The sequence below is a fragment of the Ctenopharyngodon idella genome, chromosome 3 (genome assembly GCF_019924925.1).
Source record: "Ctenopharyngodon idella isolate HZGC_01 chromosome 3, HZGC01, whole genome shotgun sequence".
Lineage (NCBI taxonomy): Eukaryota > Metazoa > Chordata > Actinopteri > Cypriniformes > Xenocyprididae > Ctenopharyngodon > Ctenopharyngodon idella.
In genome coordinates this window covers 49,747,180-49,773,998 of record NC_067222.1, presented here as the reverse complement: position 1 = coordinate 49,773,998, position 26,819 = coordinate 49,747,180, and the positions used below count along the sequence as shown (strand labels likewise).

General features: G+C 37.9%; 3 protein-coding genes across 6 annotated transcripts in view; all 3 read right to left on the bottom strand.

The window, feature by feature from the left end:
* Nucleotides 1-17,060, bottom strand: part of LOC127508748 (NACHT, LRR and PYD domains-containing protein 12-like) — a 43,245-nt gene extending 26,185 nt beyond the window's left edge. The window contains exons 1-5 of the mRNA XM_051887089.1: nucleotides 16,959-17,060; nucleotides 12,498-12,623; nucleotides 11,493-11,582; nucleotides 11,277-11,414; nucleotides 189-1,980 (exon numbers count right to left, since the gene is read on the bottom strand). Of these exons, the coding sequence (XP_051743049.1) occupies nucleotides 189-1,980; nucleotides 11,277-11,414; nucleotides 11,493-11,562 (2,000 nt within the window). The 5' untranslated portion in view covers nucleotides 11,563-11,582; nucleotides 12,498-12,623; nucleotides 16,959-17,060. The remainder of the gene's footprint in view (nucleotides 1-188; nucleotides 1,981-11,276; nucleotides 11,415-11,492; nucleotides 11,583-12,497; nucleotides 12,624-16,958) is intronic.
* LOC127508760 (patched domain-containing protein 3-like) overlaps nucleotides 1-26,819 on the bottom strand; it is a 207,293-nt gene that overhangs the window by 59,672 nt on the left and 120,802 nt on the right. The window lies entirely within an intron of this gene.
* LOC127508717 (probable polyketide synthase 16) overlaps nucleotides 1-26,819 on the bottom strand; it is a 248,369-nt gene that overhangs the window by 118,212 nt on the left and 103,338 nt on the right. The gene's annotated exons all lie outside the window — the stretch shown is intronic.

Genomic DNA, 26,819 nt, shown 5'->3' with positions numbered 1-26,819 from the left:
CAATTAAGAATCATAAAATGGGTAAAACTCAAGTTCAACTTCCTTGATGGTGGAGATACATTGGTATTTATTATCATCCCACAGATTGATGCATTTATTCATTTTTCTTGACAAGCAAGTCACCTATAAAATTAAGGAACAATTAAAACAACTAACAGTGTATAAATGAATGTAAAGTAGACTCTTACAGTGCTCTTCTGGTGTTTTTGATCACTGGCAGCAGTCTCGTGACGGCTTCATCAGATCTTCTGTATTTCTGCAGTTCAAACTTCTCTTGAGTCTCTTCTGACATCAGTAGCACAAACACCAGACCTGACCACTGAGCAGAGGAGAGATTCTGTACTGAAAGATTTCCTGAGCTCAGGTTCTTCTGGATTTCTTCCACAAAGTCATCTTTCAGTTCACTCAGACAGTAGAAGAGATTGATGGTTCTTTCCACTGATTTCTCTGTCTCTATTGTTTGTCTGATATAGGTAGCAGTGTCTGTAATCTTCTCTGTTTTTATTTCCAGTCTTGGCAGTAGTTCCTTCAGGTCTCTCTGATTGGATTCCAGAGAGAGACCCATAAGGAACCGAAGGAAAAGGTCCAGGTGTCCGTTCTTGCTTTGCAAAGCCTTCTCGACTGCAGCCTTATGGAGTCTAAACAGTGGCCTCGTGGAGAGTTTACATGTCAGCTTTTTCCATGATTTAAGAAATGGGTTTGCTTTCTTGTGTTTGTTAAGAAAAAACACATAGAGAGCAGCAAGGAATTCCTGCATGCTGAGATGTACAAAGCTGTAAACGTTTCTTGCTGAAACAGCATTTTCCTCCTGAAAGATCTGAGTGCATAAGCCAGAGAACACCGACCCTTCACTGACATCTAGTCCACATTCCTCAAGATCTTCTTTGTAGAAAATCAGATTTCCTTTCTCCAGCTGTTGGAAGGCCAGTTTCCCAAGCTTCAGAATAATCTGATCAAAAGACCTGGCATTGGCTTCAGGTTCAGAATCATCACTGTATTTTGCTTTCATCTGTTGCTGCTGAGTAAGTAAGAAGTTTGTGTACATCCCTGTGAGGGTTGTTGGTATTTTGTCATTGCTGTCTCGAACTAGTAGAGGCTGAAGAACAGTGAGAGAGATCCAGCAGAAGACGGGGATGTGGCACATGATGTACAGGCTCCTAGATTTCCTTATGTGATGGAAAATGATTTCAGAAACCCCAGGACTGCTGTTATTTTTGAAGAATTGCTCTTTCTGCTCATCATTAAATCCTCGCACTTCTGTCACTTGATCAATGTAGTCTCGGGGTATCAGACCGGCTGCTGCTGGTCTGGATGTGATCCAGATGAGAGCAGAGGGAAACAGATGTCTCTTGATAAGGCTTGTAACTATCTTACTCACTGTTGTTTCTTTGTGAACATCTGTGAATCTGTCATCCTTTTTAAAGTTCAAAGGGAAGCGACATTCATCCAGCCCATCAAAGATGAACATGATTTTACCATCACCATCAGGAAGAGAGGACAGATCTTTAAGATCACTAAAGAAGCATTTGTGAAGCAGTCCCATGAGACTGCAGTTATTTGTGATCAAATTTAGCTGACGGAATGGAAGAGGAAAAATTAAGGCAATATCCTGATTTTCTTTTTCTTCAGCCCAGTCAAGGATGAATTTATTGACGGAGACTGTTTTTCCTACCCCTGCGATGCCCATCATCAGGACTTTTCTGTTTCGTCGACCGTCATGGACTTTAAAAATGTTATTGCACTGGATCGGCGTGTCCTTGGCATCAAAATGTTTAAATTCGATCTGTCTCACCTCATGCTCACTCACTATTCCTCCAGTCTCATTCACCACATATAGATCAGTGTAAATATCGTTCAGGTATTTCTGATGACCCGTCTGAGAATTACCAACCAATATTCGCTCACACTCCTGTTTTAATTTGTCCTTCAGTCTGCGGCTGATCTCATGAAGAGCAGCTTTACTGTCCTCTTCAGTTGAGCCTTTAAAAAAGATGGGAAAAGTCAGCAAAGTGATCAGTTCTTAATAAAATAATAAAACCTTTATGTAAATTCTAATCTAGTCTGTGATTCCCATTGCAAAAATAACTACTGCACATGTGGTAACTTGAAAACTGTGCTTCTACTATATTCAAATTAATCACACTCATACTGTAACCACAAAATCTCTACTGCTTGACAAATTTCTATGGTTAATCGTGTCTGCCGGTATATCTCCCAACACTAACAACTGTGTTTCAATTTAAAAGTTGCTAAAATATTTTCAGTAACACTTTAGTATAGGGAACACATATAAACTATTAACTAAGACCTTTCCCTCAATAAACTCCTAATTTACTGCTTATTAATAATTAGTAAGGTAGTTGTTAAGTTTAGGTATTGGGTAGGATTAAGAATGTAGAATAAGATCACGCAGAATAAGGCATTAATATGTAGCCAATATAAAGAGCCAATATTCTAGTAATATGCATGCTAATAAGCAACTAGTTAAAAGACCCTAAAAGTGTTACCATATTTTCTAATTCCTTCCAGAGCATTCAGTGGATTGTCTCCATTAGACTCAGATCATATTTAAGCCAGTAAGTTATTAAAAGCTTTTTGATATATGAAACTATTGACAGCTAGCATACCAATTAGGATGTGAGGCTGTATTTTCAGCATTTTTTGTCCTGCTTAAATGAACCTTTGCATGTGTGAATAACCTTGATAGTGTGAATATTGGCAACACCAAGAAACCCAAATCTCTCATGTCTATTCTGCAGTGGTGAACATGAATTAGCCGGTTGTCCACAGTTTGAGAAGCAAGTACACAAGGAGAAGATAACCTTCTTTAGAAAGAATGGAGTATATTTTGAATGTCTCAGATGGGATGGACACAAAAGGACTGACCTAGTCGTCTCATTTGCAAAATTTGCAACAAGAAACATCCAAGTTTTCTTCATATTCACTTTAAGGCAAAGGAATCAGCAGAGTCATTCCCATTACCAGAGGTGTATACACAGAAGCACATGCCAGTAGATACAAACAGTTTACCTACAAAGTATGAACTCTCCAGATGGCCTTACCTGAATAAGGTGAGAATTCCAGTCATTGCAGCTGAGGTTGATTTACTGATCGGAAACAATGCACCCAAAGCTACTGACCCAAGGGAAATTGTTAACAGTCATGATGACAGATCAAGCGTGCCACACAAGTCCTAAAAAGTGAAGCCAAAGCATCTTGATCGCCCCCAGGTGGCTGGATGCAGTATAGGTCATAAATCCTGCCCTCTCCATGTATTCCAATTGGACGTTAGACAAATTAAACAATTAAATTACACTTCAAATATTTTTTTTTTTTTCCAAAAAGTTGGAATGACAGTTTCGGTCATTTTAGGCAGTTTTTATCATGCTGGTGTTAGTTCAAGTGTTCGTTTGGTTTTAGTTATTTATTTTATATAAAAACAGGGATGAGATGTCATGATTGACAGCTGAGATTGACAGCTTCTCTGAGTGTCACTGCAGTCACTGAGGCGCCAACAGACTTTTTTCTGGATCTTCGTGAGGTGATTGGAGCTTTAACTTTAATTTCTACATTTCCATAACTGTTTATTTCACACCGACATAATGAGTTGTTCTGAGTTCGGGCGGGACATTGATATCGCGGCTCCACTTCGTGCTCACTACTGCGCAGACTTGGGCTACAAGTTCACTATGCGCAGACTCGAGACTCAAGATGTCAGCACCATATTGGCACACTGGCGGCTTCAGTTACTACAATGGAAAAGAGTGAAGGTGTGTCATCCATCCTTTTTTACAGTCTATGTGACAGATCATATTGCAGTGAAAACCGACTGCGGTGGGTGGTTAATAGCCCTCTGAAAGACAGTATCATCACAGGCAAGAGTGGCTTTCCTTATGTTCCAGGTGAAAAAAAGTACACTTCCATGTACTTAAAGTGCTCTATTTTTGTGCACTAATTTTGTACTTAATATACTAAAAATTCTTCTTTAGTACTTTTTAAGATAATCTTAAGAACATCTAAGTGTACTCAACTGCTATTTTGACACCATGAATATAAACTAAAATGTGCTTTTAACTTACTATCTCTGTATTAATACTTAAAGCTGCTGTTTGTAACTTTTTTTGGTTAAAATGATCCAAAATCATTTTTTGAGCATGTACATAACCAGCCAGTGTTCAAAACTATCTCCTTACCTTAGCCTGATTCACAACGGTAAGCTTGTAATAATGTTTTATAATTTGGGTGGTACTGGTGGGTTTCCGCGGGAAATTCGAACATGTCGCCTTTTGTCTTTGCATCATTGCGTCACATCTGTATACTTAAAGAAGGAGTCCCAGCTAGTAGCTATATCGCATGTGAGGCAGATCATTTATAGCTTTTTCTCACAAGCAGCTGAAATAATTAAACCATTTTGATGGTGGATTGTAATCCAGAAAAATCCAAATGACAATCATCAATGACAACTGGAGATTCACACGTAGTCAAGAGCAAAAGACGTCTGACTGCGGAGTGGCTACAGAAATTGAAATGTACAGGTAACGCTAATACACACTAAATGCAGATAGTCACGCAATGCTGATGTTGTTAACATTAACAATTTGAGAACAAAGTATAACAATAATAATAATTTGAATGGTTTGACGTGATATGAGCTAAGCGATCGTTATATTTAATCACCGTAATGCTTTTTTTACCCTCAGCTAGTCAGAACAAAAGTGGTAGACATGTTACTTACTTGTTCAGATGACATTCTCCTGTGAAAATTATTATTTTTGCTTATACTTCCAAGACTACAATCTGTGATTGCAAAGTACAGTATCCACACCGATGTGGTGATTGACAGCAAACATTAGATTCATCCGCACTGAGGAGCCGTGCCGAGGCACAACGCACGTACAGATAATAATTCCGCAAACAACTGCAATTGCAGGTTTCAAACAGAGATGGTGACAAAGAGGTAAAATTATGGACTGCAGCTATAATAATAATTAATGTTAAAAGCACATTTTAGTTTATATTCATGGTGTCTCAAAATAGCACAGTTGAGTACACCGTAGATGTTCTTAAAGGTCACATATTATACACTTTTCTGAGTTTTTTTTTTTGTTTGTTTTTAAGAATATATATTTGCAGTATAAGTACCAAAAACCATCTAAATATATTTTTACAGCTCCTTTTTCAGGAGCTCTGCTAAGAACAGGTCAATTTTGGCCTGTCTAATTAATATTCATGAGCCTCTGTTCTGATTGGCCTGTTGTTTTCTGAGTGACACACGGCCAAGTCAACCACAGGTAACTATGGTCATGTATGCTGTAGCCTGCTGTGGCTTGGTAATACTCAGACGTAAGGTAAATATAAACACCTGTAAAGATGGCCATTGCTGTGGGAAATGTTTTCCGGCCTTACATGTTTGAGCCGGAGTCAGACCCCGAATCGGTGACGAGAGGAGACAACCAATCACCTCAATTGTGCTTACAACAGAATGTTTCAGAATGGCAATTAATTATTTTTTTTTTCAAAAACCGAATGCAGTAATCTACGTAACTATTGCTTTCCTACTGATACAGTAAGTTGTTGTGCTACAATTTATTACAATGTTACTTTTTTCTCTAAAAGTCGATATATCGATTATCGCGACAGGCCTATCTGTCTGGACAACAACATCCAAAATGCTCAAAAATTATAAAAAATAAACAGTGTGACATTTCTTCTGGAGGATGACGAAGAGTTAGTACAGATCTATCCTTGAAAAGTAACTTTTTAGCAAATCCTGCCTTGTATTGCCCCTCGTTCATAAAGCAGTCAGGAGTGAAATGATTCGCGCAGATACGCTTTTGTTTTTTTGAGGCGCTTTACCTTCAAATATAAAACTAATCCACTGAGTCCTCAGTGGCTCAGATGCTGGGAGAAGATGAAGACTCTTGTGCTCACTCATACATCCAAAAACAGAACACCGGGATTGCTGACGAGACATTGTTTAACTATATAGCTACTGGAGCGCAGAGAAAATGGTGGACAGTGTACAACTCGCTGAGGGTGGAAACTAGGACTGTCAATTAGTGGCCATGGGCAGGGCATGAGTAATGTGACATCACATTACTCAGAGAATCAAAACAGCTTGTCTATGAGACTGCTTTGGTTTAATGGGATTAAAAAATAAGGAGTGGGTGGATTTTTATCATTGTAGGTTGGTTGTCTTCACACACTGTCAAATTTATATTACCTTGTAAAAGTGGATTTTGCATAATAGGTGGCCTTTAAGATTATCTTAATAAGTAGTAAAGAAGAATTTTTAGTATATTAAGTACAAAATTAGTGCACAAAAATATAGCACTTTAAGTACATTATGGAAGTGTACTTTTTTTGCCTTTCAGAAAGGAGGACACATTTATGCCCAATAACTACCCAGCTGCAGTGCAAAGCGTCTCAAGTCTGCAAAGGCAATTTAAAAGTTATGAACTATTCAAAACAGAATATGTAAACTTTCTGAGGTAATAATTAAAAGACATGCAGAAGTAGTGCCCCAAGAGGACCTGGATAGATCCACTGGCAAGGTTTGATATGTCCATCCCAAAAAAGGGACTATCAGGGTAGTCTTTGACTGTGGTGCAACTTTCCAAGGCACATCTTTAAACAGTGAGTTGGTTAGATCTGGACCTGGCAGTAGTTCTGAGTTCAGTGTTCTCACAAAATTCCAGCAAGATCCTGTTGTTGTAATGACAGACATTAAGTCAATGTTCCATCAAGTCAGGGTGTCCAAATCACATGGTGACTTTTTGCGCTTTCTTTAGTGGCCTTATGGTGATATCAGCAAAACTCCTGTAGAACATTGTATGGTGGTGCATCCCTTTGGTGCAGTGTTTTCTCCAAGTAACATTGCCTGTTAAGTTACTTCTCTAGGAACTATGCAAAGGTAAACACGTATGGGAAGAGGAGATACCTACGTTGGCAGCAAACAGATGGACAAGATGGATTGCCAACTTGAACAAACTAGATGACTTCAAGTTGGCTCATTGTGTGAAACCAGCAGGATTTGGTTCACCAACACAAGCTGAGCTGCATCATTTCTCTGATGCCAGTGACAATGGATATGACACAGTAAGATATTTAAGACTGACCACTAACAAGAACAGTTTGCATGTTTCCTTCATGCTAGGAAAAGCTAGAGTGGCTCCTCTCAAGCAGATTACAATACCACGCATGGAACTTGTTGATTACAAAGATTTACGCATGGAACTTGAATATTACAAAGCTCAAGGCATTACCCACTGGTAAAGGTGTGAGTAAAAACAGCAGCTTGTTTAAACTGGATCCCATATTGGAAGATGGCATTTTGAGAGTTGGAGGGTTTCTGAGCAAATCAGCGATGCCTGAGGAGGCCAAGAGTCCAGTTATCATGCCAAAGGATACTCATGTCTTGTCTCTAATTCTACAACACATTCATGAGCAAGTAGGACATGGTGGCAGAAATCATGTTTTGTCACAACTCAGGAAAAAGTTTTGGATTATAAATGCCAGTTCTGCAGCCAGAAGCATCTTATCTAAATGTGTTTAGATGTGTCAGAAGAAAGACAAGGCTATAGAAAATGGGAGACTTACCACAGGAGAGACTTAGAGCTGATCTACCGCCATTTAGCAATGTGGAAGTGGATTACTTTGGACCCTTTAAGACTAGAAGAGCAAGTGGTCAAATAAAAAGGTATGGCATTATCTTCACATGTATGTCAAGCAGGGTGGTACACAGAAGTGGCTAAAAGTGGCTAAAAGTACGATGCTTTGCATGTAGGAGAGGTCAAGTTACACATATGTGTTCTGATAATGGAACAAATCTGATTGGAACAAAGAAAGAGCTGCAAGAATCACTGGTAACTTATCTACTAATCACTGGAACCAAAACAAGATCCAAAAGGCTATGCTTTAAAAGGGAGTGCAATGGAGCTTTAACCCGCCAGCAGCATCACATCATGGTGGAGTGTGGGAGAGGCTAATCCGCATGCTGAGACAAATTCTATGCTCTATCCTGCAACAACAAAGTATTGATGATGAAGGGTTGCAAACACTTTGTGAAATGGAAGCCATTCTAAATAGTCGTCCCATACCCGACAGTAATGATTTAGAAGCATTGACGCCAAATCATATTCTGCTTTTGAAATCCAATGTCAACTTTCCACCTGGATTATTTCAGAAATCAGACTTGTACACCAAATGAAAATGGAGACAGGTCCAGTATATGGCTGATATGCTCTGGAAGTGGTGGGCAAGAAAATATTTATCCTTGCTGCAAGAGAGACAAAAATGGGTGGTAAGAAAAGAAAAGCTTCAAAAAGGGAGATACTGTGATGGTGGTGGACTATAACGCTCCATGTGGTTTTTGGCCACTTGGAAGAATAATAAAAGTCCAGCCTTATAGCAATGGATTGGTGAGACAAGTCAAATTGAAAACAAAAACTTGATATTAAGATATTAATTTTTGTTTCTTTTTTTTTGTGATCAAATTTTGTTTTTATTTTTTACATAAAACATAGAAAAAACCAAATAGAAAAAACAAGAAAAACGAACAACAAACAACTATGTACAAAAAAACAAAGCAGGCCGCACATTACCGAGAATGTAGGTCTGCATAAACAGAAACAAATATTGAACAGTGACCAGTCCACTTCAACGCAAAACAAGTCCCCAAAGGCTCACTGAGCCAGAAACGTAGTGATCAAACCTGCTCTCCATTTGCCCGAAAATAAATAAATAAATAAATAAATAAATCGTTTTTATTTACCAGTCAGCGGACGAGCGTACAGGACAAGATTCCAAAAAGAAATTAACAAGTGTCCATGGCCACCTTGTTAATGTTCTCTTCAGGGCAGTTAGAATCATCACAAACTTTATCCCCTCGTTGAGCTGAAGGGGTGAAGGGATGGAGATGGTCTTCTAAGAAGGAACTTACAAAATTCTCTGCCTTTTGAGGAGAGTCGAACAGCATCAGCTCACCTTTGTGCCGTAGTTTAATTGCCGCCGGGTAGGGGCTGGAGACCGAGTGCTGTCATCTTCTTCAAGACTGGATTAAAGCTCTTTCTCTTGGTAGTTGTGGCTGCACTAAAGTCAGGAAAAAATAGTAGTGTGACATTGTCCTGCGTGTATTTCACTGGATACGCATGCCGAGCACCCTTCAGGATCGCCGACCTGTCATGCCATCTTAGTACACGGAAGATGATAGTGCGCGGCCGATCTGAGTTTTTCCTTCCATCATACATGCGATGGGCCCGGTCTCTCTCGATGTCAGGATTCAGTGAAGGGATCCACTTGGGAAGATTAGCTCTGAGGAAGCCAGCTACTTCGGAGCCCTCTGCCCCCTCCAACAAACCCACCAGTCGTACGTTATTTCTCCTGCTCCTGTCTTCAGTGTGCGTCATTTTTTCGGTGAGTTGTTCCAACTGATTTCTTAAGTTTGTGACTGTCCTCCTATCCTCGCGTGCAGCTGCTTGAACGGAATCGACCTAGTCAATGTCTGTTTTGCCGCACGAGCACAGAGGCCGAGTTTCCACTGTCGGCCCAGTAGCCTCGCGCCACTCCTGTAAAACCCGCCCTAAACACGCCTTCACTGGACTACGTCACACAATACAAAATTACACCAGCGAGAGGGAGATGAATGAAATAAATCGCTAAACAAATATATCAGAAGCTGTCATTTAGTCTTTATTTACAAACTTGGACACCACACGTGCTATTGACTGACCACGAACAGGTAATAGAACTTACTTGTGGCATTTTTCATTTGTTAAAGTCCACTTTCTAATAAAAATTTCCTGATTATTTACTCACCCCCATGTCATCCAAGATGTCCTTATAGTGGACTTCAATTGGCCCCAAACGGTTGAAGGTCAATATTACAGTTTCAGTGCAGCTTCAAGGGGCTTTATCTATCGAAACGATCGGTTGTATTCTTCAAAAAGCTTACGCTGAATGTCCTACACCTTCCCTATTCAACTTACGGAATGAACACGGCACCAGTTCTGTTTTTTCCGTAAGTTTAATAGGGAAGGTGTAGGACATTCAGCGTAAGCTTTTTGAAGAATATGGAATCGTGGTCTGGTGGAAGCACTTGTGATGCGATCATTTGTGTCTATAAAGCATATACATTTTCATTTTTTAAAGAAAATGACCGATCGTTTCGCTAGATAAGACCCTTATTCCTCGTCTGGGATCATGTAAAGCCCTTTGAAGCTGCACTGAAGCTGTAATTTTGACCTTCAACCGTTTGGGGCCAATTGAAGTCCACTATAAGGAGAATAATCCTGGAATGTTTTCATCAAAAACCTTAATTTCTTTTCGACTGAAGAAAGAAGGACATGGACATATTGGATGACATGAGGGTGAGTAAATTATACTTGGGTAAAGTTGGTTTTATATTCGCACATTCGGACTTCCGCATTTAAGAACGTTCTAATAATGTGCAATAAAGTTAATGTTTGCAAATTCTAAACAGTGACATGATATTTACAACCAACAATTGTAACCCTACAACATTTTTCACAATCGATCAAAATGGGCAAGTATTATTTTAATGGCATACTTACTTGCGAACGTCCACTGAATGTCCAATGTAGTGGCTTGCTTAGTTGGGGACACTTGACATTTGATATTCAACAGTGCTTTGCATCTGCATACATTAACAGCATTTTGTTTAAGAGCTGCTGTGCAGCCAAAATTATATACCATTTATCACTGTAAAGCTGCTTTGGCACAATCTGCATTGTAAAAAGCGCTATATAAATAAAGGTGACTTGACTTGACTACAAAGTTATTGTAGCCTATGTGGAAGTCCGAATGTGCGAATATAAAACCAAATTTACCCAAGTGTAAATTATCAGGACATTTTTATTAGAAACTGGACTAATCCTTTAATGTCTCGCAGCCTTGCTGGTTTTTTTTTTTTTTTTTTTGAACAATTAAATTTTGGGCTAAAAGTGTGTTGTAACGCAAGCCTTACTGAACGTGTACCGAGTAAAATATTACTGAAAATTGATTAGTAATGCCTTACACTACTGCGTTACAGCAAAAAGTAATACGTTACTGTAATGCATTACTTTTGTAACGCGTTACTCCCAACACTGGTGATGTGTGTATTTGTACGTATTTTGCATTTTGCAAAAATGTCCCCACAGGTATGTTTTTCCAAAGACCCTGTGTTGCATGTAACTAAAGCATGTCTGTCCATGAGCTATATCCCCATTAAACAAACTTCACTGGTTGTGTCTCAGTGGGTACTGTTATATTGATACCATTTCTTGCAGTGTTGTAGATGAAGGTCACTGGGCCTGTGATGGTGTTTCCAGTGAGTACAGGAGCATTTACAGTTGCTCCTGTTTCAGCAGTCAGATCAACACTGACTCCACTGTGAGCGCTGCTGCTCATCTGGACTAGAATAGAGAGATTTATTAATTTTCTTAAATGACAATTTTAAAATTATTATACACTGATATTCTTTCCTTTATTACCTTCCTTGTGTTTCAGCTTGTCTTCTTCCATCTCATCTCGTGTGTCATAATGCTGTTCAGCAGATGCCATCGTCCTTCATTGACTCACTGCTGTTGGACATGAAGAAAAAGCTTTACAATAAGTCCACGTTTACCAGGCACTTTTAAAAAATAAAGGTAATAAATAATATAAATAAATAAATTATATTTTTTTATTCAAATAGTCAGTGAAAGCAGGTGCTGAACATTCAGAGGCCATGACATACTATCACGTTCCAACGAGTTGATATGTTGTGGCCATGACAAAACTGAATATATCCCCTCCCGGTCACCGTAATAATGTTATAGATAGCGAAGTGCTATAATGGTTACAAACATGAAAATTCTGCTGAATGAATGAATTTTGAAAACAACAAGGAAAAGGCTGCTGCAAGAATGGTAGAACCACCGTAGCAGATCTCTACAGGTGGCGCTGGGGAGGAGGAGGGATAACAGCGCTTCACATTGCGCAGCTTGTCGATTGCAGGCTAGGGTATGATATATATGGTTGTGTGGATTTGGAATTACTTCTGATTGGCTGGTGCCACGGCATAGAAAGAACCAATCAGCGCTCGGTTAGAGTTTCATGACTGAACTTTGTATTTAATAGTGAATATGCGTTCCCTATACTAAAGTATTACCTCAATTTCAACTGTAAAACTCATAAAGCAGGTGAATAAAGCAGGACTCTATTCACTCCTGTTACTTTTACTCACTCCTGTTATGTTTCATATGAGTAACAGGACTGCAAGTAACAGGATTGAGTATTTAAGCAAAAAATTATCAAATGCATGACATATGGCCACATGGAGTACATGAGGACACTGAGCAAATTCTAGTGACTTACCTAAAGTTGATATATATTTTTTTATAAACAAATAACATCTAAGAAATAATTCAGGTAACAGGACAGTACGTTGAGATTGACCTTCTCAGTCATAGTTAATATTTCATCAGATATACAGAAATTAAAATGAGAGGACTTACTTTTGGTGTTCTCATGGCTGCATAAGATCCAGATGATGCAACTTCCTTGTTGAAAATGTGTCTTGTGGCATGTTCCAAGTTTTTTAGAGGGGGCAATATGTGAGGGTAACAGGACTGAGTGAAAACCTGGGAGTCACAACAATGCAAAAAAAATAAAAAATAAATAATGATTGTATTTCATGATAAATTTAAGGTTTAGATAGCGGGGACATGTAACAAATGCTATATTTTTGTGTGTGTTCAGTTAGACTAATGTTCAGGACACTTTGCTTAATAATAAAATGTATTTTAGAGTTAATTGTCATACATATTTATACATACAATGTCCTGGGGATAGAAATACCACCCATTCGGTGGAAAGGCTCATGAACTACATTACTGATTTGTGTTTGGATCCTGATCATTGCTGATTGCAGCTATATTTACATTACATTAAATCACAGGCGTCAAACACAAGGCCCGAGGGCCGAATACAGGCCCACAAAGGTGTCCAATCCGGCCCGGGGGATGATTTGAACAATGTTAAAAAAACAGTTATGCATGGTCCACCGGCCATAAGTCCGAACGGTTATAAGTTTTATTTTGGCCAATATCTATTCTGGACTTGCAAACAAACTGCTTTGAAATCATTTCCCAAACTGTCGTTTGTGTGGAAATATTACGAAATCTGTAAACAGAATGTTAACACAGCCACATGCTGAATACTGGCGCAAAGAGAAGAACACAGACGAGCCAGCAGAGCAAATACTGTACCAGGCTAAGCTCACTGTTTGTGAAATATAGAAAGAAAAATTGGGTTTTATATGAATGTAACTTAGAAGGGAACTGTCTTCAGAAACGTTTCGATCTCCGTATAAGTAGCCTATTTTATAAGCGCAGTGCTGCTTTGTGTACAGCAGTAACCAAGGAAACGCTATATCACTCCTGTTCCACAAGCGCCACCTACTGTCAGAGAGTGAATTTGCATTTTCTTTCAGTCCGTCTGCTATTTTGTGCAGGTGTCTTAGGTAGCATAATTTCACAAAGCTATAAGTCAGACCATTCTGTTTTTTTTCTGTAAGTCTTGAAATTATACAATCTAATTTAATTCAAAAACAACTGCTCATGCTCAAAATGCAGTGGTGCCTGTATACCAAATGCCTACACATACTTTTTGTTTAAGGCCAGTTTGGCCTGTTACAGAACAAATAAACAACAAATAAAAAAATAAATAAACCTAAAATGTGTTTGACAGTCAAAAACATTAACATTATGTTACTCAGTGTTGGGTGTACTGTAATTAAATTACTTATCCACTGAAAAAGTAAAGTAAGAGATTAATGTTCATTTTTAGGTAATTTAATTACAGTTACTTATGTACTTGCGTTACATACTGTAAATTAGTTCAACAGTTCTGTTTAAATCAATATTGAATTTAAAATCTAAATTTGTCATCTAAAGGTAAAAGTGAACGCTGCCTCTTTAAAATCGTTAGAGTAGTGCAGTTACGCGTGAGTTCGCAACTTCGCACCAGTTGGCTGTCTGAAGATGTCGGCAGAAGCGAGTGGCTGTTTTGCAGAATGGAAATATTCCAATTACTTAACTTTTTTGAGACAGGTAGGCAAGAACATTACGGTAAAATATAATCTATGTCCTAGGGAGAAAAAACTGAGCGTGCTCTCTGAGAGACGGTCTTCAGTCAGTGCGCTCTCAACCAAAGTGGACACACATAGCCGCCTCTCGTGAGTGTCAGATTTTCTCGGTTTCTCGGTTAAACGTTCAAATACACACACAGTTATGTCAAAATGCCCGTCTTGCCGTATATTCGCGTTGGTTATGTGAATGTGAACAGCATGTGTAACAGCATACGTCCATTAGGTCTTAGTGACAGCAGCCTTTAAAACATACTACTGTCTACTATTGGCTGTCTGTATTAAATGATAATCAAACAACAAAATAAAAGCTTTAATAAGGATTAATCTATATTTAATTTATACAGTTATGACTATGCAGAGTTATTTTATATTTGATTATTCAATTTCTGTGGTATTTTTACTTACTACTATTAGACCCACCTGGAAAAAAAAAATAGTATTGTTTTATTTGTATTTTTATATATTTTTACAGTGGTATCGACTTTGGTATCGAGTATTGTGCTCTTTTGGTGGTATCGGTACCAACTACTAGATTTTTGGTACAGTGACATCCCTATTTGTTACTAAGAAAAAATTAAGTATTATAAAGTAAATTAAAGCTGCAAGCAGCGATGAAAGGGCCCTCGCACCTGGGCTCACCACCACCCATTGGCCTTAGGAAAACAGTGAAAAGTGGGCGACATGCATGTAAGCGAGTAAATACAGGAGAATTATGGTAAAATCATTTAAAAGTGCCACACTTCCTACTACCAACAGGTGGCGCTTTGACCATAACTGAATATTGCAATGTAGATGTCATCAGGCCAGGACTATTATCAAATGTGAAGTTTGGAGCAGATCGGACATTGTATGCCTGAGTTACAACAACTTCCTGTTTCGTGGCGTTAATCGCATACATTAACACTTAGCTAAGTGTTGCACGATTTAACGTGTTTCTAGCATGTTTGGTACTTCGTGGCATATTGAAATGAGTTCCTGGGATTAAATTACAGTGTGAAGCATGCCATTTCCTGTTGCCAGAAGGTGGTGCTATGACTAACTGAATATTGTCATATAGATGTCTTTAGGCCAGGACTCTAATAAAATGAGCAGTTTGGGGCAGATCGGACATTGTATGTCTGAGTTACAACAACTTCGTATTTCATGGCGAAACATCGAACTTTGTCAGGCCGCCACAAAGACACCCTTCAGCGAAAAGTCAAGATCTTCGCAATTTAATGTCACAAAAATCTTTAGATTAGACTGACCAAATATGACATTGATCTGATTAAAGCTCTAGGAGGAGTTCGTTAAAGTACAACGTCTGGGAATGGCAAAAAATGAATGGCAAGTTAATTAAAAATATCAGACTTCCTGTTCGGTTTCAGAGTTTGCTCCAAGAGACTTTTTTGTAGGTATTGGGCTGTTAAACGTGTGTACCGAATTTCAAAATCTACGTGAAATGTAGCGCGAGGGGCACTTCGTTAGGTGGCACTATCGAGCCATTTTGCCACGCCTAATTCTGCAACCCATAACAGACGTAAATTTTCACCACTTCTGACACATGTGCAAAGTTTCATGAGTTTTCGAGCACATTTAGGCCCTCCAAAAAGCGATTAACTTTGGAGAAGAATAATAATAAACGGAGCAATTCCAATAGGGTCCTCACACCATCGGTGCTCGGGCCCTAATAAAAGTATTATAGTATATGTTTTAATAAAGTTAAAATGTTTTAAAAGGCTAAACTATTCCATGTTTGACTAAATTATTAAAAGAGTTTCCTTTCTATTGTCTATCCGGTCAAGGTTTATAGGGATTTTAATAAGTAATTTAGTAATAAGTTACTTATTGAGTAATTAAATTACTTTTCAGACAGAGTAATTAGAAAAGTATTTCAAATACAACATTGATGATGTAATTAGTAATTAATTACTTTTTTGAAGTAACTTACCCAACACTGATGATACATAACATTAAGAAACACAAAACAAATACTCTAAACTGTAATACTGTATTTTTGTAATCTATTTTGTACATGACATCACTGTTTACTCCAGTGCTCATATAGATAAATTAACTAAATTAATAACTATTGATTCTTACATTGGAATGAATCAATACTGAATTTACTTAAGATGGACAATGACACCATTTTCTTTAAGAGCTGCTGTGCAGCCAAAATTATATACCAGTTATCACTGTAAATCTGCTTTGACACAATCTGCATTGTAAAAAGCGCTATATAAATAAAGGTGACTTGACTTGACATGGAGACCACACATCAGTTTTGCACACTTCAGTATGTATGTTTTTTTGTTTTTAATTGACAAGGAGAGTTAACAGAGACTAGGAGGGACTGGGACTCAAACCTGCAAAACATGTGTGTCCTGATCTAGTACCACTACCTCTGTGTCACTGATGTAGAAGAGTGTGTTAATGGAGAAGAAATGCTGCTCTTTCATATAGAGTTCTGTATATAGACAGAACGAGGCAGTATTACATCAAAACTGTATGCAGACGCATAAAGCTGTTGAGTGATAGTTTCTCTCTCAAAGAGTGAAGAGCGCATGATCAGAAATACTGTTCGAGAAATCACAGACGCACTAATAAACACAGGAAAACAGATAAAAACAGTGATTTCACAGCATGTGACAACAATATCAGAATGTGCAGCTTTCTGTGATTCACTTACAAAGACACACTTGATCATCTGTTTGATCATGATATAAAGAGGTTTAAAATAATCAGAATGACTTCAGCACAGCATTAAAGTCTCAGAAGTGACCAATGACACATCATAAGACGACACCCATACATGAAAACAACTAAAGAAAGATGAAACACTCACCTCAGATCTTTCTGTTTCCTCCTCTGAACTGTCGTGTTGAACAGCAGCTCTGGATTTTCTTTTACACCTACAGATGAAGTAAATGTTTTCAGGATGAGAAAGAGAAGAATGATTGTCAGACATGTCAGCACACGCACTCACTCTGCTGGAAACATTTCTGGAAGTAGTTTTACAAGTTGTGCTTGAAAATGTGCTTTAGACATTAAATGTTTATCAAGTGGGTTTCCATAGTTTGCTTTTCAATTCGAAAATGCGCCTTTATTTGTATTTTCAGAAAATGAACAAACAAAAATAAGTTAATTAATAGATTAATAAATTAGGCTATTATATAAAAAATGGATAGTCAGCTTTAATATTTGATTTGCTTATGTGGACGGGAATCAAACGCCCCTTTCTTGGTGAGTCAGGTTAAAGCACCATATTTTTAAGAAACATCTAGAATTACATTGCAATATTGAGTTTGTAACGTGAATGAGTCTAAAATCTATGAACGAAAATAAGAACAGCATGATCGTGGTTTATTGCTTTTATAAAAACAGCAACACATTGAATCCGTCAACAGAAGTATAAATTGGTATAAATTGGAATACATTTTCTGCCAAGTAAAATAGTTTGTAGGTCCGTTCACATGAAGGATGATAACTATAACCTTAAAGTTTTAAAAGTTGCTCTAATTTTAAGAAAGAGCTACAGTGGCAAGAAAAAGTATGTGAACCACTTGCAGAATCTGTGAAAATGTTAATAATTTAAACAAAATAAGGGAGATAATACAACATGCATTTTATTTTTTATTTAGTACTGTCCTGAGTAAGATATTTTACATAAAAGATGTTTACATATAATCCATAAGACAAAAAATAGCTGAATTTATTAAAATAACCCCATTCATAAGTTTGTGAACCATTGATTCTTAATACATGCAAGTATTTTCTGTTGCTTCCGAAGGGCAGTAATGATATTCAAGCGAAATAAGAAAAATTTTGACCTCTTCATTCTGTTCAAAAGTTTTCACCCCCGACTCTTAATGCATCGTGTTTCCTTCTGGAGCTTCAGTGAATGTTTGAACCTTTTTTAATAGTTGTGTTTGAGTCCCTCAGTTGTCCTCCATGTGAAAAGACAGATCTCAAAATCATTCAGTCACTGCTGGAAAGGGTTCAAATATGCAAAAGATGGTGGAAAACTGAAGAATTTTTTGGGACCTGGAGATTTTTTCTGAAGAACAGAGTTCAGTTTAACTGCTCAGAACAAACAAGAGACTCATGAACAACCATCACAAAACAAACAAACAGTCGTAGATCATCCAGGTAACCACACACAGTATTAAGAATCAATGGTTCACAAACTTTTGAACTGGGTCATTTTAATAAATTCAGCTATTTTTTTTTTGTCTTATGGATTATATGTAAGCATCTTTTATGTAAAATGTCTTACTCAGGACAGTACTAAATAAAAAATAACATGCATTTTGTATGTAATTACATTTTCACAGATTCTGCAAGTGGTTTACATACTTTTTCTTGCCACTGTATATCGATAACAACCAAGGAAAAATATCATTGGAATCACTTTCAGAAAGGTTTCTTACCACACTTAATTAGCTTTAGTTGAAATTAGAGTTCCCAAAGGCTTGACTATGTTTTTTTTTAATTGCTTTGGTGCAGTTTTCACAAGCAATTGGTAAATATTCAATACTCTTAGTACTAATATCACAACAGATCTTCAAAAGTGAAGTTTTTTCAAACATAGTTTCAATTGTGCTAGTACAAACACAAAATCACAAAGTATCCTTTTCACAACACAAAATAAGTGTTTCGTCTGTATAAATGCTTCATTCACAGTAACTGCCTTTCATAATGCTCTTACTATCAAAATTTTCACTTCATTTGTCTATTATTTAATCCAGCTGAACTTAATGGTTAATCAATGAATCATTTGGTACATCAATAGAAATTGTTTGCATTTTCTGATACGGATAACCAAATATAATGAATTGTTTTTACATTATAAGCTATTTATCTTAGATGATAAAGAAAAATGTAATCAGGGTGGTTGCTAGGGTATTATGGGGGGTTGCTATGCGGTTGCTAGGGTGTTCTGTGTGGTTGCTATGATAGAGGGATAGATTAGAACTAGATAGATAGATCTAATGTGTTGTATTACTGTGCTTTTTTAATCCTGTCACAGTGCATGCAATGACAAAACTTTGAATTCAATGCACCACAATAGAAAGGCACGAAAAAATCTATAAAAGGGCCTCGTAATATTCTTGTAGGATATGTGCAAGAATGCCAGGCACAGAAATAAAATCCTTGATTTAACAATTACATAAGTTAGCCTGTAGCCTGTGTAACTGTACTTAATAGGTTGTTTGCAATCACGTGGTTCTGGTGACGCGTGAAATTAATGTGGAGGGCAAGCAGTGAAAATTAGAATGGAAGAGATGGGGAGAAGTCTGTACTGTGCTGGTTTAGAAAGGTATAAACAGAAAATTACAACATACTTTGGACGTGAACCTTATGTTATGAAGAGGAGCGATTTTTCTACTGAATTGAAAGACCTGAATGCCACCGAGGAGGTAGATATAGAGAATGTGAAGCTGCCGTCACGCCGTATTCAGTTCTGGGTTTGTAGAATGATAATATGTACAACTAGAATCAGGGCCGTTTCTAGCCTTTTTGGCACCCTAGGTGTATCACAATGATCTTGTGTTTTGAAACGTCGATTATGTAGAACGATAATATGTACAGGCGAGATCCCTATAACCCCCTTGACAAGAACTTGACTTGGCAGGAACAAGAGACATGAGAGTACCTTAGACCAGTGTTTATCAACCTTTTTCAGTTTACCAATTGCTTGTGAAAACTGCGCCAGTTTTACATTAATGTTAATCAAACAAGGAAATAACAAAAGTACAGGATCATAGTTAACACATATGTAACTATTTTTAAAGTCTTTCAGTTTTTTCACCCCAAAATGTTTACTCTCATTTTCTTGGTCCACGACCACCAGCTCTTCAGGAGTGATTCATGTGCTCCACCGTTGATGTATGGAAGTCAGAGCTGTGGCAGTACTACATTTTTCCCTAACAGTCCTGCATTACTGTTACACAGCCATAAATCAAAACAAGTAAATCAGCCATAAATCAAAACAAGTAAACAACAATACTGGTTTATGGTTAACACATATGTAAATGTTTTTAGAGTCTGTGAAAGTTGTTTATGGCTCATTTTTTATATCCACCAACCCCAGCTCTTCCTGGAGTGTGCTTCAGGTGTTCATCCATTGCTGCATCAAATGTCTGAGTCTGTAGCATTTGGGCTCCACCTATTCACAGCATCCGAGGGAAGAGAAAATGATAAAAAAAAAAAAAAAATCAAAGGCAAAATTTTAGGAAAGTGACATGCACTTACTTATTTTGAAAATGTCTTTATGGTCCTACAACTAAATTTAAAATGGAACAATATTTTGCATCAGTTTCATGAATGAAGCATTAGAAAAAGTTAATCAGCATATAAATATTATGCACTAGGGCTGTGAATCTTTGGGTAAACAGCGAATCGATTCACGATTCACAGGTTTCGATTCGATTCATGATTAGATTCTGTATATTTTAGGCATCTGAGCAAATAAATCCATTTTTGGGAAATTCATGACCATTCAATTCAATACATTTGCAGCAAGTTGATCTATAACTTCAGTTCAATAGCTTCTTAGGACTCTACTGGCCTTAATGTACTTTAAGCAAGAAAAATAATACTACTTCTACATATTTAATCGACCATAAGTGTTTTTATTGTAAACATTGCTGTATTTCCTAAATGTTCAGGAAATGTATGCAAAGTACAGAAATACAACAAAGTGTAACTGGCAGTAATACCACACAGAGTTCAATTAAAACATGGTAGTGAGTATAGTAAGAGAGATTTGAACAAACAAATGGCTATGACGTGTTTTTCAACCTTACTTGAGATTTTTTTTCAAAAATATTATCTGATCAACACAATCTGGCCGTAAACTGCTTCTCTGAGATAACACTAGGTCTCCTGCAGTGCTGAAAACTCTTTCTGAGGCCACAACGGTAGCAGGAATGCAAAGATAACTTTTTGCCAGATTTGCTAGGATTGGCGCAATCACTGACACAATTGGTTGTTATTCTTCACACATCATAGTAGTAGCAATCTTAATGGGTGCCATCACTTTCACAATGTCCTCAGCATTACTGATGTCCGCTTCTGAGAGAGTGTGTACTTCTGTTCCCCTCCGCAAATTCTTTGACATAAGTGTTGCTAAGATTGCGGTTTGTTGTTCTAAAGGCCGGAACACACCAAGCCGACGCCGATGAACTAGTGGTGACGAAAGCAGACTGCGAGGTTGGCTCACGTCGTCAGCGTCTGTGTCCAAAGTTGCCCTGACACACCAAACCGACGCTCGATACCCGACGGCCAAGTAGCACGTCCGTTCTGCACCTGCGCACGATGAAATTCCTTTCCGTACCAGCAGGTGGCAGTAGCTGATCAGAATGATCAGATGGACCGACGGACCGACGAGCACCGACGCAGATTCAACATTTCGAATCGGCCGGAAAAAAAGCAGACGAGGACCAATTTCAGCCGACGGTGCAGAACACACTGAGAAAACTTAGTCGGCCGACGAACAAAAACGGCCTGACAGCCAACCGTCGGCTTGGTGTGTTCCGGCCTTAAGAAACGCTCAAGCATTTCCACGGAACTATTCCACCTACTGCAAACGTCCTGTTTAAGTTTGTGTAACGGCAAGCAGAGAATTTGCTGTTTCTCTTTTAAAGTGCATGTAGCAGTGGAACTTCGGTGGAAAAAAGAGACAATATGTCTTACTTTGCCCAACAATTGCTCTGCACTGTTAACTTTCATGGCTTTCTGAGACACCAGGTTGAGACACAAGGGTGTGTGCAAAGCAACTGATGTGGGGGGTAAATCCAGCAGCTTTGCCTGCAACAATCATATTGCGGGCGTTATCAGTTACTAGAGCAAGACTCTTGTCTGCAGTTGTCCAGGTCTCGTGCGGTTCTCCGATGTTTTTGCCTGTGTGGGCCTAATTTAGAATCCTTGTTTGAAGAACAAATCTGCATTGCCAATTCATGGAAATTAGATGTGCGGTGATTGTCACATACGACTCTGTTGAACAGGATGTCCAAGAATCAGTGGTGAGGGCAACACGGGCAGACTGAGAAAGCTCGCTGCAGCTCCTCTTTCGTAGACCGATACAATTCCGGGATACATTTTTCACTGAAAAACTGACGGCTGGGTATTTTGTATCTTGGTTCTAAAGTGTTTATCATTTCTCGGAAACCAGTGTTCTCCACCACACAATAAGGCCACATATCTTTACAAATAAATCTTGCGATCGATGCCGTTATTGTTTTTGCACGATGGGAGTTTTCGGGAAGACTCGTTAGACCAAATAGGTTAGTACTTCTCAAGTCTGACCCTGACGTAGATGCAGCTGCAGGTATTTCTGCATTAATGGCATGGCGTCTGCGCAGATGGTTACTAAGGTTAGTCGTATTTCCAAAATACTTTAAATCGTATTTACACTGTCTGCAAACTGCAACTGACTTATCAATCTTTTCAATTTTTTGTGAAAACCGAAGTATTCCCAAACCTTTGATCTCGTGTTGGCTGGTACCTTGCAAATTTCCTCTTCGTTGCCCTCCATAGTGCTGCGTTTATGCGAAGGACAGCAAACGGGCGCGAATTGGAGAGTAGTAACGTAATCCTCTGCGCCACTGTACTGAGGGCGCACTTGACTACGCAGACGCCACTAATTTGGTTTATATTTATTTTTTTAACATTATGTATCGTTATAAAATCGCGATTCATTTGATTTTTTAAAAATGTATAATCGAAAATCGACAGAAACAAACAATTCACGATTCAAAATCCATGTTTCAAGATCGATGCATATGCATCGGCAGGATTTGTAATCGATGCATCGAGAAAATGAATGAATCGTTACAGCCCAATTATGCACACAAAAAGGGTGAACTAACTCCAAGGTAAAACTAAGGGAGATTCGCGTCCTCTTTAAAAACACATTAATTTCCTTGTGCAACGACTCGTAAAGAAACTATTACAATCTACACAGCCCAGCATAAACGCTCCTGATTATTCATTTGTTATTAAAGTGTCTACGTTCACAAACCACTGTTAATTTGAACAGAAAAGCAAACATACTGTATAAGGGATTTGGCACGCTCCCTCTGTAATCACTAAAAATCCGTCATATTCATCGCAATCTAACAAAGCTGTCTGCATAATGAATCTCTTAATTACATAATGACTTTGTTATTATGAGAGGATTTGCGAGCGTGCAAAACTCAATCCACTCACCATTCAAAATGCCAGAATTTTTGTTCAGTGCTAACTTAAACACCTCTGATTGGCCATTGCGATCAAGAAATCAATGTGATTGGCTACATTGCTCAACGCTGCAAAAACACGTTGCAACTAGAAACCTTTGACGTTATTGTTGGATTGTTTTGAAATGCGGCATATTTGCTTCAACAGTGTTCCACAAAGCTTCGCTCTGCCTACCCCTACTATTAAATATGTGGGATAAAATAATATTAATAATAATAACAACAATTAGTATTATTGTTACTTCAAAATTTGGCTGTTTCAAACTACTAACCTCGTGTCTGCGCTCTGCCAAATAAGAGAGTTCTTTTTCTTAGGTTTTTATAGGCGCTTTGCAATCCAGCTTAGAGGTGCTTTACCACCACCTACTGGACAGGTGTGTGGATCTGCGTCTAAATCAGCTCCCAAGCTCGTGAATCGAGTATGAGGTCTCTGCGGAACAAAAAGGGGCATTTTCAGATGGGGATAAATGGCTGCATCCGAAACTGCATACTCACTGAGTAGGTACTTAATTTTAATAAGTACTTAACGAGCGCTAAAAGAGTAGGTACTATATAGCCTGATATATTTATATATCCGGACATCATCCGCCATGTTGGCATTATCATGTGACCTACGACGTTATCACAAGCGCAACAACTTAAAAGATATGAGTGACAGGTTTAATTCGTCTATCTGTAAATATCTTGATATTGATTAAACTTGCTCATTTTGTGGTCGTGTTTAAGAAACACTTGCCCGTTTAATTTGTGATTGTAGTGTAACCAATACATTTTGGGTTAATTTAAGTTCATATATTTTTAACCCTAATCTGACCCCCAGTTTCTTGTTTCATCCCTCAGGCCTATAAATAACAACAAAAAAAAAAAAAAAAAAACATGATATTTATGTTTATTTTGTCATTATGATTGTTCATTGTTAAAGATAGAACCATGATATTTACCCTGATTTTGTATGTAATTATAAGTTCTGCAATAAAAAGATATGAGTGACAGGAGCACTAATCAGTAACTCGACAACCCTACCTAGTACGGTTTTCCCTCAGAGTTTGCAACGTCTGCACAAAGGAGATGTTGGGACGCTGCTCGAAAATCTCGCCTTTGGAGAAGACTGATGATTTTATACTGTAAAAACGTAAGAATCATTACTAAAAATAAGATTACCCCAGAATGAATTGCTTTGCTAGGTCACCTCAACACCTACGCACAATAATAATTATAAATGCTGACCAATATATTACTTTTTACTGAAACTTATATTTTTCAGTAAAACAAGCAAAATGCAGTTTGTTTTGTCATATCCCAGATAGCATGGTGAAATTGATACAATGTTGAGTTTTGATCCAAACCATCATTTTGGTTGAGATTGACTCTTTAATGTTTAAAGTGTGTTGGATCAGCATTAAAATTTTGATGAAAGCCGACAGCACACATGGGTGGAGACATTGAGTGTGTTTAAATGCACGTTCTTAAGCCAGTTATGCTTAATAAGCTGATAACGTGTAATGTCATGTAAACACGTTAAGTCAATTTGTTTTATCGGATAAAGGTCAAAAATGGCTTAAACAAAATCCGATCGGAACAGGTAGTTTTTTGCCCATTACCCTGACTTCGCGTTGCATGTAAACGCCTTTATCGGTGTTCTAGCAGTTTATTCATGCGCACATCTGACTGCGCAACAGGTACACGTCACACACGGAATTAAAACAAGCTAAACATAATGGCTACCAAGCGGCAGCACTTCTGATGTGAAAAAGAGATAATTTTAATGTTAAACCTCATGAAAGAAATTAACATTCTGAAATACCTCGATGGGCGGAAACATCGAAATGTTGAAATGTTTCAGAAAGTTTCAGATAAGCTAGCAGAGGCAAGATTTCAGAGAAGCATTGAATAAATACGCTGCCGTTGGAAAGCCTTAAAGTCGTCCTATTATAAATGTAAAAAACATACCACCAGTGGGTCAGACCCACAAAAAAATGTCCTTTCTACAATGAACTGGACCAGCTACTTGGTCACAGGCCACTGTCATCGGTTGATGATAACGCCGTTGATATTGCTTTTGAAGACCCCCCCAGCTGACATTGATGAGACATCAACACCATCTCCCTCGGGTAAGTTAACTTGTCAGCTAAAACACATTTCGTTCATCAGTTATACATTTTATCACATTATAATGTATAATTCATGAACATTAGCTTGCTTATTGAATTAATTGTGTCCTATTATTTATTAGACAGTTGTTGTTTTGTGGAAATTACTTGAAATTTTCTTAAAACTAAGTGAGAGACAGAAAGTTGCTTAGAAATCTCAAATTTAGAAGTATGGCAGTAGTTTTTTCATGTTTGTCTGAATTTTGCAGAGGCTTCTGACTACTCTGAGGACAGACAGGGACGTCAGCCACATCCACTGATGTTTCACAGACTGAGTTTCAGCAATTTCCAGGTTAGTTTTTAACCCTATAAAGCCTAGTGTGTCATATTTTATTTTATTTTAATGCTTTTTCATAATCAAAATGATTATGAGTTAAAGGGTGAAGTTAAGAATTGAATTTTATTGGCTTTGAAATATCTCTGCCTACTTGAACAGAAAGCTAAATTTAATTATTTATTGGTAATATTTTATTTGCCCTTAACAGTTCAAAGAAGCCGTACAAGGAAACGGCTCAGTGACACAATCGCTACCTGGACCTCTTAGAACCAAATGGTTCTTGAAAGGCTCCAACGACAGCAACAGGAGTGGATGTCAGCACAGCTTTCTGAATATCAGAGGAGAGAGGCACGACTTATTTCCACTATCATGGAGTCCAGTTTACGGTCCACTGAGCGCTTCATCTCCCTCATGATTGATGGTCTATGCACTGTCATACCACCACACATTTCTTTCTCACCAGGCCCCCCTACCTTTACAAGTTTCTATACTGCTCATCCTTCTCCCATGTATGGTTTGCATGTTCCTCAATCAAGTGATGAAGAAGCTCCCCTCCCTTCCCCTCAACAGGTAAATAAGGGAGGGGAAAAAATTGTTAGTAGAATGTATTACACTGAAAACAACTGCTCCAATAAATAATTTATTAAATAATGCAACGTTTCGACCAACAGGTTTTCATCAGGCACAATAAACATGTGGCTTACACTCAACTCTTTATAGACATCAGGTGTTCATCTTAATCAGCCTGACTCAAGAAACAGGTGACACCCTAAGGCTCATGTGGGAAAAAAACAAAAAAACATTATATATGTATACACACACATACACATACATACAAAAATAAATAAATAAAAATTATTTATTTATTTGTATGTATGTGTATATGTGTGTGTGTATATACATATAATGTTTTTTTTGTTTGTTTGTTTTTTTCCCACATGAGCCTTAGGGTGTCACCTGTTTCTTGAGTCAGGCTGATTAAGCTGAACACCTGATGTCTATAAAGAGTTGAGTGTATGCCACATGTTTATTGTGCC